At 42.5% G+C, this 18,737-nt stretch overlaps 2 protein-coding genes across 2 annotated transcripts in view; one reads left to right on the top strand and one right to left on the bottom strand.

Annotated features, from left to right (window-relative positions):
• LOC126561965 (juvenile hormone esterase-like) overlaps positions 1-18,737 on the bottom strand; it is a 188,213-nt gene that overhangs the window by 58,236 nt on the left and 111,240 nt on the right. The window lies entirely within an intron of this gene.
• LOC126561091 (uncharacterized) lies at positions 9,833-12,571 on the top strand. Its single transcript, XM_050217037.1, has one exon. It carries the CDS (start codon positions 9,833-9,835, stop codon positions 12,569-12,571), a length of 2,739 nt encoding a protein of 912 aa, XP_050072994.1.

Here is an 18,737-nt window from a genome sequence, read left to right as displayed (position 1 = left end):
CACCTCACATCGATATCATCTTAGCGCTGTTTTTTTGCTTCGTTCTGTCAAGACGTTATACACCACCCACCATTGTGCGCTCGAACGGGCCGAAGGAGTTCTTCGACCGAAGAGAAGCGCATGGAGACGCATGGTCGCTTGTAGGTACGCCGGTCGTATGTTTTGCCTTTTCGTTGTGCCCTTGCCCTTGAGCATGGGGCGACCATGTTCGATTAAACCGAACAAGAATCTCGACCTCATGGTCGGTGGAGGGATGCATTGGTACGGGAAGAGGAAAACAACATGAGAAAAGAGCAAGAAGGGGGAAAAAACGGTGTGCTGATCATGGTATCACAACTATAGAACAACATTTTGTTGTTTGTATCGTGCGTTGGTGGTGTTTTGTAGGACAATGTTGTACGAAATGGTTGCTGAAAAATAAGAGTTTTAAACGAAAATACATTGAGTTTCTTTTTTGTAATTTTTGTTATAAAAACACTTGAATGAAATTCTGGGATAGTTTTTGAACAAATTTGAAGAACAAAATGATAAGGACTCCAGAAATTCCGAAAGCTGTAGATCTTGATGGTCCAACAATACCATATATCGGACTGAGCTATGGAATATTATGCAGCAATACGGGTACAGCTGTTGAGGGCGATGCATGGACGGGATGCATTGGAAGGTGAGGGCTTCGAACATCTTGTCTGAATCGTTCGAATATCATTAGTGCCAGAGTCAAGAGGACGGATTTGTCTCCAATTCCCTGGCTTCGTGGGTACGGGGTACGGGGGTACGAGGGGAACACCCTACTTAAACACGAAGCCAATAGGATTGGATGAGGGATCATTGTGACGAAGACAAAATACCTGCTTACCGGTAATTCGTCCTGTTGCGTCCGAACTGTTTGGCGCTGATATCCTGATGATAATCAAAGCCGGCAGACCCACCATAAATTTGTTCTTCAACGGCCAAGTTCGTTGGCTGGATCAGGTAGAGTCGAACATTACGCTGATCTACAGCAGCTTCGGATGGAGGAATGCATCGCTTGATCGTATTTCCTGGAAAAGGATAGACACACAATCCTGAGCAGGACACGCACAAGAAGAATCGTAGGAATAATATGAGTCTGTCACATTAATAGAAACTATTATTAACACCCCTTTTCTATCTTTAATTCTTTCTGTGAACGATGAATATTATTCAACTAAATCTAGTAAATCAATTACCAATTTAGGCTATTCGTGTGCACAGCACTGTTCACATGGCACACACAAGTTCATCGCACGAATATGAACCAAGCGAGCAGGAAATAAATTTTCATCATTGTTGGACGGATTTTCTTCCTGTTTTCTATCTTATTTCGGGCACTTTCAGGTGCGGTCTCAACTTGCCGACCTGCCGCTGTTGTTGTATTCTCCACGGACGTGTACCATGGGTCCATGGTGCTCACATTTGATATATTCGTTGTCGGTGTGTGTGTGTGTGTGTTGTGCGTGTGGGTTGAATTCCTTACCGTTGTCTCGCCACCGATAACCTTCGGGGACGTTAGACACAGCAGGACACACACGTCCTTAAACTAGAATAACGTCTAAGAAAATAAAACCACCTCTCACCAATTCTCTTCACTTCACCTTCTTCTTCACTGTTCACCTGTTTTTTTTGCCGTCCACCAATGTCGGGACCGGGTCGGCTGCAGTGTTGCTCGACCAATTCCCTCGGCTAATGTTAGCGAGTGGAATGGACGATTCACACGTGTCACTTAGAAGTTGGTTGTTGGTTGATGAAGAGCAAGGAACGATGGCCACCGCCCAGGGTCAGACAGGTGATCATTTTCGTCCCGTCATCCTGAGCCATTTTCGCATCGCTTCTACGTTTCGTTCTCTGTTACAGACTTCAGAAGAGAGCTGTGTGTTGTTTTTATCGGGCAACGTTTTCTTCCTAGCTTGCTTTCCACTTGTCCATTTCCCTTACACATTTGGATCCTCTTTTTCTCAAGTCGTTGGAAGGATTTTTTGTTTGTTGGTGTTTTGTTTTCTCCTAGCCTTGTGTTTGAATTATATTATAGTCCGGTGTTGGCATTATATGCACACAGCACTGTCCCGCTTCCAACAGACTGCCAATAGGGAGGCGCGTTGTTTACAGTTTCGTACGGCTCAAGCCGGACATGATAGCGTTTAGTGCAATTGAAAAAGTTTTGATTAACTTGTCGAGTGGCGGGAAAGTGGAAAACTTTAGATTTCATTTTTATTTTTTCCCACTGTGTGCTTTTACTTCGAACGTCGATGGGTGTTTTTGTTGCCACGCTGGTTCGTTGGCGTATACTTGCTGCTCGCTTTAATTGTGTCCCTCACTGATAAAACAGTCGCTAAGCACAGAAAAGCAGGCAACAAGAGAGACAGAAACAGACGATGAGCCTTTTTGAGCTACCATCCGGGACGGCCAGCGTGATACAGTGAGCTATGGCCATTCGGGAGGAGATAATGAAATGAAGGAAAATCGGGAACCAAGATTCGGCCCATTTACTCCTACTCGATGGCAGCGCAAAAAGCATGTGGATGGATTTGCGGGTAATTAGATTGGGGAAGATAATTCGATGTGAGTGCACTTATTCGAAGAAAATGTAATTTTAGACGATAAAGGAGTTTGTTTACGTGTTTGTAAAACTAACTCACCTTTTAAGAAAAAAATATTGTTGAAATATGTTGCAGTGAGTTTACCTAACAGTAGAAAAAGTATCAATAAAATAAATATTTTGGGTTTAAATTGCGTCTCCATGCATGAGACACCATGCGTCTCCATCAGACATAATGTAAAATTGTTATTAGAAGCTCGAATAAATTAATGAATAAATTGATTTGCTACATTTAAACTGAAAAAAAAATCCACTATTGTTTAACGATAAAATGTCCACTGCAGCTGGATAACTGCCACGACATCGCCACCCATTTCCAGGGCTAATAGACGCCAGCTATTTTGTCCCAAAGTGCCGTTAATTTGCACTTTCATCTGCGAAGCATAAAATTCCTTTAACGGGCACGACAACACGCAGCAGCAGCAGCAGCATCATAATGTGCAATCTGGCCAGCCAGATAGCGTCCGGATAGCTTTATCTTTATGGTTTTACCGGCAAACGTTGTACGCTGGCGCAAATCGCATTAATGGGCGCTGACAAAGACAAAGGAAGAAACCAACTAGCAATGTAAGCCGTTTTGTTTCAGAAAATATAACATGGACAAAAGAAGAAGAAGCAAAAAACCGGGAGGAAAAAAAGCGAATCATTAAACGGCAAACGAAACTCCAAACGCTTGCTGGTGGTGCCAAACCTTTAACGCTACACTATAAACACACAGCCAAGGCTGGTCAGTGTGGTGGGAAGGGAAACGTTTTTTTTTCTTCCCCGAACGACCAAAAGTTCAACCTGTGCCACCATTAGCTGTAAATTTGAGGACATCATTTAGCAGTCGCTTCCATATCGACTTAACCGACAACGAGCACCTGACGGTGGTACCGGAGTGTTTGCAAAACTGAGAGTGTTCGCTTTTGTGGATGAAGGTTGGACATGGCTTTATTTCTCACATTGTCGTTGCGTTTTATCTTTTGCTTCGTTAAAGACATATTTTAGCTGATGCGCAATGGAATTTGGGTAGGTCGTGTGGGTGTTTTTGTTGTTGTTGTTGTTGTTATTTTGGCTGTTTCTGTCTACCATTTTTGCTTCAGATTTAGCTTTGCTTTGTTCTGCCATTGTCCCATTGGAAAGTTTGTTACACAATGGAAAGGCAGTGTTGCGAAATTATGCTCGTTAAAAGATAGATATTATGTTTCCTGCAACAGCTTAAGTTCAGCGTTTAGCGATTCAGTGGTTAAAATAGATGGATTTTTCCAGCTAGTTCTTTTCATGTTTAATGTTAGAAAACTTACTTCAGAATGCTCCTTAATAATGAAAATTATTTCTGTTGTAAGAAAATTTCTGAATACTCTATTCCAAAAGTGTTTGTATTAAAAAGTAAAATCATCATTCTGAAATTGGTAAGACATTTTCTAAGAAATATTCGTAAAAGCATGAGAGATTACTTTTCTTTTCCATTTTCCTTTATAAATATCTTATTTAAGGTGAGTTTTCATGAGCTTAACCTACGTTCATTTTAACGTCAGAGCAAAGACAAAAAATTTTGATTTTTTTATTAACATAAAACGGTTAAAAACGGAATAAAAACGGTTTGTTAAAAAGCTTTTATTTAAACAGTATAGCTGTTCCAACAGCCAGTCACAGCAGAAGTTGATTAGAAAGCGCCTAAAGGTATGCAACCTCGATGACGTCAGTAGTGTCAAACACCAGAATAGAGCGTTTTTGAATATTTTTATGAGGCAAGTGTTCAACGTTTTTCACTTTAAAAACCAAAGCAATAAATAAATCTTTCACACATCATCATAAAATGTATCAACGATAAACGAAGAATCCTTATACGTGTTGTTGGATTGGAAAAAAAATACATTTCAGACCCATGTCTACAAATCAGCTCTACCAATCTCGTCCAAGCAAGAGTGTCATCGCTGTGCGACAATCGTGATGCATTTAGGCTTCCGGCTGACAAGTTTCTGTTCGTGTATCATGCACGTTATGCTTGTGCTGCCAACGCTCGCTCCTGTACGTCCCTGGAGTCCAGACTGTCCACCCCCTTTTACGCACCGAAGATGCAACGACGCGACGAACATCATCAACTTGTCGAGAGCCATCGACAGTGTGTGAAGTGTCACAATTTGCATCACACGATGGACAGTACAAGGAACATGCACACATTCACACGCAACCACTGTCAAGGGAGAGTGTCGAATGGCTCGAAAGGTACCCTTTTCCCTCCAGCCTCAATGCAATTACGAATTCAATTTAAAATCTAAATCAGAATCAGAAACTCAACATGTGCAGCAAAATGCAATTATTATGATGATAGTATTTCAGTGATTTTCAAATTGAATTATCAACCGAATCGAGTTTCCTGCTGGAGGAGTTGGTGGTGGATAACATGGCCGTTGTGGTAGGGCGTTGTGGATGGGAAGGATTCTGGCCAATGTCTGGGGCGTCTGGCGTCCGTCTGGCGGAAGTCGGGATGAGAGGGGTGAGAGGGAAAGTGTGAAATTCGACTTTCATCTGTCAATATGAAATTAATGGTACGTTCCTGTGGTGCTGGTCAATGACTTGGTCAGGGACAAACAGACACAATCATACGGTACGAAAAGGAAATCGAGTTTGTTTCTGGATCCTTTTCTGGACCGGACAATGTATTGTAGTTTTGTAAAGCACGTGCTTGTTGCTTGTCGGTTGAAAAAGTGCATTAGTGCCTATCAACAACATAGAATATGCGGTAGGTGAGATTTATGAAACAGTTCCGAGTATTTTGTTTAGTCCAAAAATAAATCTATTCTTCGAAAATGATTTCATAATAACCAATAATTTCTCAGGGCATAGACTGTGCAAATTAAATGCCATTTTACACAATATTCTTTCAAGTATTTAATCACTGTCCCGCGGAAATGTTCGGTTACAGAGTTGTATTAAAATTTCATAGCAAAAAATCCATGACATTGTGCTGTAACACGTTGGCTGGCTGTTCAGTTGGAATTTATTAATTTTCAATACCGAGCAGAAATTTATTTCTGTAATTAAACAATACTCATCAAGCACACTGTAGGACGATAGGCTGCGAAGATGATTGAAAAGTAATCCCATCGAAACCCAGGTTGGGATGGAGGGTGAACGTTCATAGTGAAAAGCAGCACACTGTAAAAAAACAAAAACGTAGAACAAAACAAGCACACAATGTTTAAATTTCATGCAAATTAAATATTAACAAGCCACCCCCATTGGGATGGGATGGGGGGCCCGTGAGTGGTAATAACTGTAATTATAAATCAGAAAAAAAGCAAACCTCAATCAGTGCACTGTGCAATTGCTGCCGAACAAACGAAACAATGTTGTGTGGAAGACTTTTTTTTGTATTTAGCTTCTATAAAATAGGCGAATTTTTTTTAAACATTTCCACACTCACCTTAAGCACGCACAGCCGACAAGCTTTCACCCGAGAGTAAAGCAAACCTCATCGCAACATGCCGCATCTCATACTGTCGCCTTAGCATCCATAAAGTTAAACTTTTAAATGAAAAAGTTGTTCGTTTAATTAAGATTTTCTACCACCTAGTGTCGGACCACGCCCGACGTCCTCCCCTCCCCGAGGCTGGGGTGTTAAGCTAAAGGAAAGTTCGTGAGCTAATTCACAAGTCACAAGTGATAAAAGCATGGTTTCGTGCCGCCGGTGATGACAGTGAACGCGACCGGGACGCATTGTTGGACCTTGAGATCATAAACATTGAGATTGGTAGGAGAAATTTAAGGATTAGCTTGCTCGCGGTTAAACTGCTGCCGTTGGGGCAGTCGTACGAAAGTGAAAAGAGTTGAGCTGCTGAATGTAACTGTAACTCGTCTCGGGAACTAATTATCGTTCCAATGAGCTGGAAAGGCCAAGGACCGCATTGAATCTGTTCGCGAGACAGTTTCGCTAGTCAATGAAATCGAAAGATTAGGCTTAGGGTAATTGAAGCAGCTCATTGAGTAAGACAATTGTGTTTTGGTTTTATTGGAGCTTGGAAATTGGAGGTGGAAGATATTCAGACAGAAATAATGTAAGTTTCTGAGCATGGTAATAAATTCAATGTACGTTAAAGGCAGGACGCTTAAATTAGGAAGTGTTAGATAGGTATTATCTTATAGAAATTCCCAGTAATAATGTAAGTTACATTGCGCACAAGGACCGACTCCGAGTCCACTGTCGATTTTCTAAATCAACTCTTCTGCGTTGATCTTGCGTGTTACGTAGATCATAACGTTTCAATACATTCGAAATTAATTATACAAATGTGAAGTACATAAGTTCTGCATCTGAGTCATTTCGGTCGGTCTGGATATAGTTTAGAAAGTGGGTGTTGGAACATTGTTTTACTTTTTTGTAAATCCTCCGACAGTCGACTTGTCGGAGGAGCGGATTGCGGCACACAAAAGATTGTTGTTGTGGTGATGGCAAGGGAACCAACTGTTCCTCAAAAGACAATAAATAGGGGGCGAAAAGGCTTTTTGCGCTCTCTCCATTTTCAAAAGCGAATCAACCGGTAACTATTAGCTGCGACAAACAAAACTTATCCGAAATTAAATCCGCGAAAGAACATTGGTGCCGTGACCAGGATATTTACAACCCGAATACTCGCGATTTTTTCGATAAGTTTAGCATAATCCACGCGCGCGCATTTCGGTATTTAGCTCGCATTTTTGTACACTACACTCGAGTACGCAACTTTCGCACCGTTTAACAAAATGCCTACTCAAACAATTTTGGCTTCACGAAGGACGATTTTGCTCACTACTTTGGTGCGACACGAACAGTTTTTACGGGAATTTGATCCCGAGCGAGACTCAAATGCCGTGGAAATTCGACTTAATAAAGTCCAGCAGTTGACAAACGATTTGGAGAACATTCAACAACAGCTGGAAGATGCATCAACCACTGTTGAAGAATCCGAGCATAACGACGCGTTGAGGCGGGATTTCGAGCCACGCTTAATCTACGTGGAAGGCGAATTGAAAGCGAAAATGAAGGAAATTTCGCGTAATGAGGCCGCGCAGCAAAAGGCTGGCAACAGCTCCCTGAAGGGAATAAAATTGCCCACCATCACACTCCCGGAATTCAATGGTGACTACATGCAATGGTTGACCTTTAGGGACACTTTCGAGTGTCTTATACACGACAACGTAGATTTGCCCGCCATACAAAAATTTCACTACTTGCGTGCAGCGCTGAAGGGTGAAGCGGCGCAAGTTATCGAGGCGATTACAATCAGTGCGGCAAATTATGACCAAGCTTGGAAAATGGTCACTGCAAGATATTCCAATGAATATTTGCTAAAAAAGCGTCACCTGCAGGCCATGTTTAGCATGAAGCCGATCAGGCACGAAGGTGCGTTGACCCTTCATCAGCTGGTTGACGAATTTGAGCGCCACAAAAATACGCTTCGCCACTTGGGTGAAGATACTGACGCTTGGAGCAGTATTTTGGAGCATTTATTGTGCACCAAGCTGCCAACAATCACGCTCCGTGATTGGGAAGAGCACGCTTCCAATGACGAAAATCCAAGCTACGAGAATCTTGTAATTTTCTTACAACGTCGAATGCGAGTACTCGAAACATTGTTAGTAAACAAACCAGATACGTCACTCGCGGAGCCTATCACACACACGCGACGTCCAAATTTACTGCGCGCTACGAGCTTTGCGACCGCCGATAAAGAACCTCACAGTTGCCCTGTATGCAATATGCCTCACGCCGTTACGCGATGCCAGCGATTCCTTGCTATGGATCCTGCACAACGATACCGAACAGCTTTAGACACACGAATTTGCCTAAATTGCTTGCGGGACAATCACCGAGTGCGTGATTGCTCCTCGCAATACAAGTGTCGACACTGCCATTTAGCGCACCACACACTACTACACGCACAAGTTTCACACGGCACATTTCCCACTGCACCCACCACGCCAGCTGCGCGAAATGCTCCCGTAAATGCACCACACAGCACTAACGATCACATGGCGAATACACAAGCACACTACGTAGCAGCACACGCGAGCAAGCAAACGTACGATCACGTTTTTCTCCAAACTGCCGTAGTTCGGATAGTTGACGCGCACGGTGTCGCTCATCCTGCGCGAGCACTTTTAGATAGTGCGTCTCAGCCTGATCTTATGAGCCGCCGGCTTGCTCATAGATTAGCGCTTAAATGCGATGCGATTAACATCGCACTTATCGGAGCGGGAAATTCGAACATCCCGGTGACAAAATCGGTGCGTGCCAACATTTCATCACGAACGAGCCCGTATGAGTTGAGCGCCGACTTTTTGATAGTAGACAACTTGATAGGGAATCTGCCAGCACATGACGTGAACGCGAATGATTGGCAAATACCCTCGAATTTTATGCTTGCTGACCCCCAATTCCATAAGTCGGCACCGTTAGATCTCATCCTCGGTGCCCGGCATTACCACGAATTCTTTCAAAGTGGGGCACAACATAAAATCTCGTCAGGGCTTCCCGTCCTCATCGAAAGTGTGTTCGGATGGGTCGTGAGCGGCTCAGCATCGTCTTTGAATCCTGCTGAGGAAAACTCGAATGCAACATCCATCGTTTGCATGAGCACTCTAGAGGAATCGCTCGAACGATTCTGGAATGTAGAAGAGTTGCAGGTTAGAGATTGCTACTCACCTGAAGAGCAACTATGCGAAACACTTTTTAAAGAAACCACCCAACGCGACGATTCGGGTCGGTATATCGTCCGTTTACCTCGACAGCCTGACTTTAACGTGAAGTTCGGCCAGTCCAAGGCAACAGCATTGAGACGCTTCGAATTGCTGGAAAGGAGGCTGGAACGCGATCCACAACTAAAAGCGGACTATCATCAATTCATGAAGGAGTATTTGAATCTCGGTCACATGTCGCCGATAAATGTTGGTAGGGAAGAGGAACAGGCCTACTATTTACCACATCATCCCGTTTTTAAATCATCCAGCTCAACAACGAAACTGAGAGTAGTGTTCGATGGATCTGCAAAAATGAATTCTGGTTATTCATTGAACGAGATATTATGCACCGGTCCTATCGTGCAAGACGATCTGTTGGACATAATCTTACGATTCCGTACTTACAAGGTTGCGCTTGTGGGTGACATAGCGAAAATGTATCGACAAATCTTGTTGCATCCTGATGATCGTCGATTGGTTCGAATCTTTTTCCGTTTTTCACCACAAGCCCCGATGCAGATTTTCGAACTCAACACCGTTACGTATGGACTTTCGCCTTCATCGTTCCTAGCTACGCGCACCTTGCTTCAGCTCGCAGATGATGAAGGTGCTCACTATTCGCATGCACAAGCTGCCCTGAAACGGAACTTTTATGTAGATGATTTCATTGGTGGTGCCAGTACAGTAGAAGATACTGTCCGTCTTCGCCAGGAGCTATCGGATCTGCTTGCGAAAGGTGGATTCGAATTGCGCAAGTGGACATCGAATCATCTAGGTGTTCTCAGCGGTTTAAGTGCTGATCAGATCGGCACACAGTCATCGTTGCAGTTCATTCCCAATGAAACGGTGAAAACACTCGGTATCTCCTGGCAACCAGAATCTAATGAGCTGTGTTTTGATTCGAACGTTTGTGTTGAATCAACATCCTCAACGAAGCGATCCATACTATCAGGCATCGCGAAGATGTATGATCCGCTTGGGCTGATTGCACCTGTATTGGTCCGTGCAAAGTTGCTAATGCAGGAATTATGGCTGCTAAAATCCGGCTGGGATGATCCCGTTCCCGAACAGATCTACAACAAATGGACAACGATTAGTGATGAATGGCAATCTCTAGCTACGTATAAAACTAATCGTCATGTTCTTTCACCTAATTCACAAGTAGAGCTCCACACGTTCACCGATGCCTCCGAAGCAGCCTACGGAGCCTGTATCTACGCGCGTTGTGAAAACGAGGAAGGAGAAATACGGATCAGCTTACTAGCATCGAAGTCCCGAGTAGCACCTCTTAAACGAGTCACATTGCCGAGACTCGAACTCAACGCAGCTGTTTTGGGAGCCCATCTCCATCACCGGGTCCAGAAGGCGATGCAGATCGATAGCGTCGAGTCCTTCTTCTGGTCAGATTCAACTGTAACGCTGAAGTGGATAGCATCTCCACCCAATACGTGGAAAACATTCGTGGCGAACCGTGTTGCTGAAGTGCAGCGCTTTTCTCATCCGCGACAATGGCGACACGTTCCTGGTTCCAGCAATCCGGCCGATTTGGTCTCTCGCGGCATGTCGGCAGCGAATTTCATCAAAAGTCGACAGTGGCACTCCGGTGCGGATTGGCTAGCTTTTCCTTCATCGTCATGGCCCAGCTCAAAGCCTGATTCCATCGACGGAGTGGATCTAGAAATCCGGCAGGTGAGTGCAAATATCGCTTCCACATCGACTCATCCATGGTTCGATATTTCATCGTCGTATTCTAGATTGGTGCGTATAATTGGGTACTGCGTACGTTTTACGCGTAATACTCAACTGAAGGCGCGCACACAACCATCATTACACCACAACGTAGCACCACTAAGCATCACGCCAGAACACTTGGAAGCAGCTAAAACTGTGCTTTGCAGATTAGCACAGCAGGATGCCTTCGCTCACGAAATCAAGCACTTGACAAAGGGAGAAGCCTTATGGAAGCAGTCATCGATACGCAAGTTAAGCCCCTTCATCGACGAGACGGGCGTAATACGAGTGGGAGGACGATTAAAGCTCTCGCAGTTGCCGTACCAATCGAAACATCCCGTGGTGCTTCCTAAACAGCATAAGTTTACCCGTCTCATGGCTGAACATTACCACGAACAACTTATGCATGCTGGCGGAAGACTTCTACTATCCCAGATGAGAGAGCAGTATTGGCCACTAGACGGACGTCGACTGGTGAAAAGCATCGTGCGGAATTGCTTTCGCTGTATTCGCCAAGATCCCGCATTGGCACAGCAACCCATTGGTCAACTCCCATCATCACGCATTACACCGAGCCGGCCTTTCTCCATCACTGGAGTGGATTACGCCGGACCGTTCTACTTAAAGCCTGCGCATCGAAGGGCCGCAGCTACTAAGAGCTACCTGTGCGTATTTGTTTGTTTCACCACGAAGGCTGTTCATCTTGAACTCGTGGGAGACCTCACAACCGCAGGATTCTTAGCCGCACTACGACGTTTTACTTCGCGCCGCGGCCTACCGTCCCACATCCATTCGGACAACGGTAAAAATTTTGAAGGAGCCGAACGCGAGCTCAGGGAGCTTTTTCAGATGTTCGACGACGAGCAACAACGGAACATCATTGTTGCTGATTGTGCGAATAAGGGCATCACGTGGCACTTCACTCCACCGAAAGCTCCAAACTTCGGTGGATTATGGGAAGCAGCAGTCAAAACCGCGAAAAGACATCTCTACCGGCACCTAGGCGGCACGAGGCTGTCTTACGAAGGCTACTGTACCGTGCTTCAACAAATAGAGGCAGCAATGAACTCCCGACCATTGTTACCACTATCCGATGATCCCGACGAACTAGCTGCACTAACACCGGCACACTTTCTAATCGGCACATCGATGCATGCTGTTCCCGAGCCGGACTACACTCACCTGAAATCGTGCACCCTGGATGATCTTCAGAAGTGGCAGCTGCTAGTGCAACGTTTTTGGAAACATTGGGCCACCGAATACCTACAAGAGATGCAGAAAAGTTACACACGGCCGGGCAGCAACAACAACAACATACTTACCGGCAGGTTGGTGATACTAATGGACGAATCTTTACCTACTACTCGTTGGCCTCTAGCACGCATCATACACACTCACCCCGGAGAGGATCAGATCGTGCGCGTGGTAACACTGAAAACCGCGAAGGGAATAATAAAGCGTCCGATCACGAAAATTTGCATCTTGCCGCTGCGCACCGACAACGAGGACAACACATGCTGATAGGATCACGGTTTTGACATCCGTCAAGGTGGGGGAGGATGTTGGAACATTGTTTTACTTTTTTGTAAATCCTCCGACAGTCGACTTGTCGGAGGAGCGGATTGCGGCACACAAAAGATTGTTGTTGTGGTGATGGCAAGGGAACCAACTGTTCCTCAAAAGACAATAAATAGGGGGCGAAAAGGCTTTTTGCGCTCTCTCCATTTTCAAAAGCGAATCAACCGGTAACTATTAGCTGCGACAAACAAAACTTATCCGAAATTAAATCCGCGAAAGAACAGTGGGTCTAAACCTCTTCAGGGTGTAGTAGCTCACCTTACCTTGATAGTGGAAGGTGTTGAGGTACAGGATCCTCCTTTTAAAAGAGTCCTTTTTACAGATCCTGCTATTGTTGGATAACGGCTGTAGAGTCTTGAACTTCTATAGGGGACTATTGGAGGCTTCAACTAGATGTCAAGACGCTGTTGATAGCCAAAGGATAACCACAGGCCAATGGTTCTAGCATTTAGAAAGGACATACTTACCGCCTAATGATTGGAGCAGTCGATGATGTAAGAAATAAAAAAAAGGTACACTCTTAAATTTTTTTGTGATATTTCAATCGATCCTTCTTGTTCCTTCCACTACTATCGCTGCATCTGTTTTACCAATAAAAAGAAATCAAGACAACCTTGGGGAATGTTAATTTCATTATTTATTATTTTTCCTCTTTAAATTATTTAGTTACTTCTTTTCCATTATTATCATTACCATTATCAATATTTGTTATTTATTATAATTATTATTATTAATATTACTGTTTTCTTTTTCATTATTATCAATAGTACTATTATTATTATATTCATTATTATTAGTATTACTCATATGAATAATAGTAATATACTCCATTTATATATATATATATATATATATATATATATATATATATATATATATATATATATTTCATCCATTTGCACAAATGCGTGTATGTGTGCACCTGTCTGTGTACGGAGTCGCAAGCTTCACACAAGGTGTCCCTCATACGACACATACAAACATACATCCTTCTTTCATACGTAATAAATATGATTTGTTTGATTTTTTTGCGCGCACAAGTTCGCTTCACTTGCTCCACCACCTACAATCCGTTTTCGCTCCTCCTCTCTTCCATCCCTCTCCTATTACAAGCATCGGTTTTGTTTGCTGGTTTGCTCATTTCTTACGGACTTCTTAAGATTCATAAAAACTTACACGCACCATCATTCCCTAGCTATGTATTTGCATTTTTTTTTTGCTGCAGCATTGAGCCTTTTTCGATCTCTTTACGTGTCCTTTCCGACGGGTCTGATGCTTCTTGGGGTTCTTGTTACCATACACAAATGGGAAACCGATCGTAAACGGAGGAGTATGAAATTGTGTCGCAAACAAAACAGCTTCACCGAAGAACCTCGAACCAACTTTTTGTCCCCGGTTTTAAAAGCAACACCGAAAAACAATTTCACTGTCCCGTTCGGTTAATACATTTTTCCCTTCGCTTATTTTAGTTGGTTGTTTTGTTTGAATACTTCTTTTTACACTATTTACAGGTGTTTGTTTTTGTGGTTTCAATGATGATGATTGCCAGCGTAGTGCCAGCATTGTGGAAGAGCGCTTTCGCCACGGTTTATACCAGCGAACCACTGCAACTGATATTTGTATAGGTATAATAGTGTGGACATTCGATACGGTTTTACTTGCTGTTGTTCTCAGACAGCGAAGCAGAAGAGGGTGCAATGCTTGTGAAGATATGATTTTCTGATCGGATTTAACCTTCTGATGCTCAAACTAAATGGCCCGAGAATGGTACGATTTGATTTGCTTTTACGTCTACTGTGTAGTTTAGCTATTTTCTTTGTAATTTTGTATTGTTTTCTTTCTTTTGTGAAGTGTTTTTGTTCAAGTTTCTGTTTGTTTTTAAAGTCATTTGCATCCATCTGCCTTATGTTATACTACATAATTGTGCTATGTTTTCACTTCTGTAAATCAGTATTTGTATTTTAGTGTGTATTTTTTGCATCTTTTTATTTGTTTCCATTTTGCTCGCGCACGATGATGCTTCTCTTACTCTCTGGAAACAATTAGTACGGCGACAGTTTTATACAAACATTTTCCCCACGACACGATTGCTTCTCTTCAATTCCCCACAAATGTTGTTTGCTTACTATGTTGTGTTATTATGCGTGGATAAAGCTACTGTGGACACTTATTGCGATTGTGAGTGACCTGGAACGGTCGATGGCGGCTTGAAATCCAGAGCACAACGGGAAAAGGGTTTGCAGAAAAAGGGGGATTATAGAGAGTGAGAAAGTAAATAGAAGGAAAAGATCCATCCACACGCCAAGCCACGGCACCTAAGGCTGTGTGAATGTGTGTGTGTGTGTGTGTGTGTGTGTGTGTGTGTGCTGGTGTGAGGGGGTGCTAAAGACGGATGGTGTGCGCTGCTGCTCAGTTTGCTTTTCTTTCGTAACGCTAGGTGCGTTACGTGCGTTACACAATTTGCTGTCTATTTTCTCTCCTTTAGTTTATGTTCGATCTTAATATGTATGGTTGGGTTTGTTTTGTTTCAATTTCAATATTTAATATTTATAAGAACTTACGGTTTTGTTTGCTACCAGCTAGCAGAGTTTATTTTTTTGTTTTGTTAAATTATTTTCAAGTTGTTTTGGTTCATCTGTTTGTTTTTCCTTCTTTCACAACTCGTTCAACTCGATTTTTTCTTCTGTTTCCATTTTTATGTAACCTTCACTTGTTTGCCACCGGTTCGAAACTCACCGTTCCAATCTAGCTCATTAGCAGTGAGCTAGAAGATTAGTCCGTCCACTTATCATACACTCATTGTGTTAATTTATTATTTAGTCTACTCTATCAAAAACAACGATTCGATTAGGAATAAATTTAAACATCACCTTAGCGAAACAGGCCAGCCGCACTTTTTCTCTTCGCACATACACATATACAGACAGACAGACAGACAGAAAGTTGCATTCTTTTCCATCCCGATTTTATAGATCCGTTCGATCTTTCACGCTACGTCACGATCGATGAAAATGGACACCAGTGATCACTAGAATGCACCCCTCATCGACCATCTTAATAAATTAATGAACACCAGAGCTTTCAATTGGTCCGACTCCAATGCTTGGGCGGCCACTTGTTTAGAGCACACTGTGAGCAACTTGCGTACACACTCATACAACCCGCGCGCGTTCGTTTCGTTTCCATTCCCTTTTCCGATTTATCACATTTCGATTTCATGTTTTTCTTTTATATTTTTTAACACACACAGTCCCATCCAGTTCAGTTTTGCCAGCATTTTTTTTTCTCTCTCCCTCCCCATTAAATATGTTGATGTATGCTCTTAGCATGTGTGCGGCACACAACGTGCAACGCTGCGGTAGGAAAAACAGATTGAAAAAAACACTTTTTTTGAACCTATTGCAATTGTGTGTATGTGTGTTTCGTGTGAGTGTGTGTGTGTGAATAAGCGGTTTATCATATTATCAAATGCAGTTTTTCCTTCGTCTATTTATGCTCATGCCTTTCCTGCCATTGGTTAGCTTCAATATTTACCCCACACGGAGAAAACCGCATTTTACCGTTTGAACTAAAAATAAATAATCCTCCTATAGTTGTTCTGTTTGTTTATTATTGCCATGGGCATGTGCTAATACACAGTTTCTGGTTGGCTTTACCTAACTTTTTGTCTTACTTGTGTGTTTGTGTTTTGTTTGCTGTTCGAACGAATCCTTTTGCTGACTACTACAACCTGGCACAGTTATTATGCTGCTGACCGCGCATCGAATCATCAAATGTCGATACTAATCATTTGTTAAATAAATATTTATCACAAATTTGTCATACATTTCTTTTTACTATTCGTTCTCTCTATCTCTCTCTTTATCTCTTTTCGACTCATTTTATCTAGTTGACACACACCCTCCCTCGCGACTTGTTTTTCCGCTCCATTTCAACCTAGCTGAGTTCCGATTCCACTCCACCTAGCTTTTCCAAATTCACTATTTACCGTAAAGAAACATCTCACTCACCGTGCGTTACCGAACCGTTAGCTCAGCTAGGCTTACAAGTCATACAATAATGTGCACACCCACCACACGCTCACTCGCTTTTCGGGCCGCATATTTCATCGATCACCATCGTTTGTCTAAAGTAAAACATTTCCCATACCATAGCGTTATCATTAAAATAAGGGGCACGATAAAACGGACAAAAACAAAACGAACAAAAGCTACAATAAATATATTTTCCCCCCCGTGGCGCCTGTATGGGGTTTTAGAAATTCAGTTCCATTTTTTCACTATTCTTTTATATACACTCGCTGTGGATTGCGCGTCACGTTTAAGAAGGCTACAACCCCGTTACACTAAAAGGAAGCAATGCGGTGCGCCTACATTTAGGCGCGTCCCATGGACGAACAGCGGGGATTGGTTGTTTCTTTTGCGCCGTTTCTTTTTTTTTTTCAAATTTTCCTATCAACTTCAACACACGTGTTCGTTCGTTAGATAGATTTTTGTTTCTTTTTTACCATGAACGGTTGGTTAATGCCTTTTTAAAAATAAAAATCATAATTACAGTGATAATAATGCTACGACTTATCATAATATAAAAGCTTTAAAATCGGACCATTCGTTTTCTGTTTTTCTCCATTCGTCCATTTCACGCATTCATACACATTAGAAAGATTACACATTCCCAGCCAAGTAGTAGTAGTAGTAGTAGTATTTGTGGTTGCTGCTGTTTTAGTCGTAGTAGTAATAGTGGATTCCTGGTGCACGGTTGCTTAGTTTACTTTGCATTGATTTTTCATCCGTAAAAGGTAGTGTTCCGCAACTGCACACATTGGTGATGGTTGCATTCATTAACAGTACACATTACTTAGCTAGATCGTACTATTCTTAGTAGGTTGAATGTAGTAGTAGTTATTCGGTGTAGTTGAGACAGTGAGCAGCAAACTTATCGTATCCTTTTCATCATATGTGCAGGAAGATGTTCGTGCGTGTGTGTGTATGCTGTGATTTCTTCGCGTTGGACTGTTCCAGCATCCGTTTATTGTTTTATCGTGAGGAAAATGTACTTATCTCCCATTTCTGTGAGGGCACAGTAGTACACAGTTTGAGTTCTTTTCTACTTTTACTGAGATGAATATATTGTAGTTTGCAGTTTCGATTGTGTTGTATAGTTGAAGCGATATAGTAGTATTGTTATCTGTTAGTAGTAAGATGGTAGCGGCCATTACTGGGTAGGGACACACACACACACGCACACACGCACACACAGCAGTGGAGTTATACGTGCACACGAACATTCCGCTGCAGTTCTGGTAATATTTCGCAATATATTGATAGTAACAATTTAATGGAGAGTAGCATTAGTAGTAGCGGTAGTTGCGGTTTTTAGTAATCTGGTTTCTTATTATTATCATCCATTTGTCGTGTTTATTGCAGAAAATGTGGCTATTGTTGATTCGATTCGATTCTCTCACAACTTCCCACTGGGGGGAGTTATTATTTAAGTATGTTTACTATCCTCTGCTTAGTGTTTGTTGTTTTTAGTTCTATTTACCTGTTTTTGTTTATGAATTACATGTATCTTTGATTGACTCGTCATTTCTCTAACTTTAATCTGTCACGTTCACTATACTTCACAAAATTCCTATACTCTTCTTTCCCTTTACAGACACCCACACGCGCATGCAAACACATCCTTCTTGCTCTAGCCTAGTCCTAATCTGTCGTACCGGCACACACACCCTCACTCACATATCTATTAAGACAAAAAATTGATTTACTTAAATAATAAAACTTATAACAAATAGAACATTTTTGCTAGATCATTCGATTCTTCACACACACACACACGCACGCACAAACGAGCACAAACACCACGGACACAAACGAGCACACATACACACCTGCTCACAGCATGGCATATCCTTCTCCATTCGGCATTCGCAGTTGCAGGAGCTGGTTTCTTTCGAAGGCCTCCCTAAAACGCGCCATTCATATGTTTCGCTCTTCGCTTTCGAATTTATTCATTGGTTTGTTGAACCTGGTAGTTTTAGTGTTTGCTTTTTTTTCTTTTGTTCTGTATAGCGCATTTGCCCATTGGTTTTGTGTTTTTTTTTTTT

The sequence above is a fragment of the Anopheles maculipalpis genome, chromosome 3RL (genome assembly GCF_943734695.1).
Source record: "Anopheles maculipalpis chromosome 3RL, idAnoMacuDA_375_x, whole genome shotgun sequence".
NCBI classification, from domain to species: Eukaryota; Metazoa; Arthropoda; class Insecta; order Diptera; family Culicidae; genus Anopheles; species Anopheles maculipalpis.
This window is presented reverse-complemented; position numbering and strand designations above follow the sequence as displayed.

What these genes read in the sequence shown, in the direction of transcription:
- LOC126561091 (XM_050217037.1), top strand. Translation starts at nt 9,833, where the DNA reads ATGCAGATTTTCGAACTCAACACCGTTACGTATGGACTTTCGCCTTCA.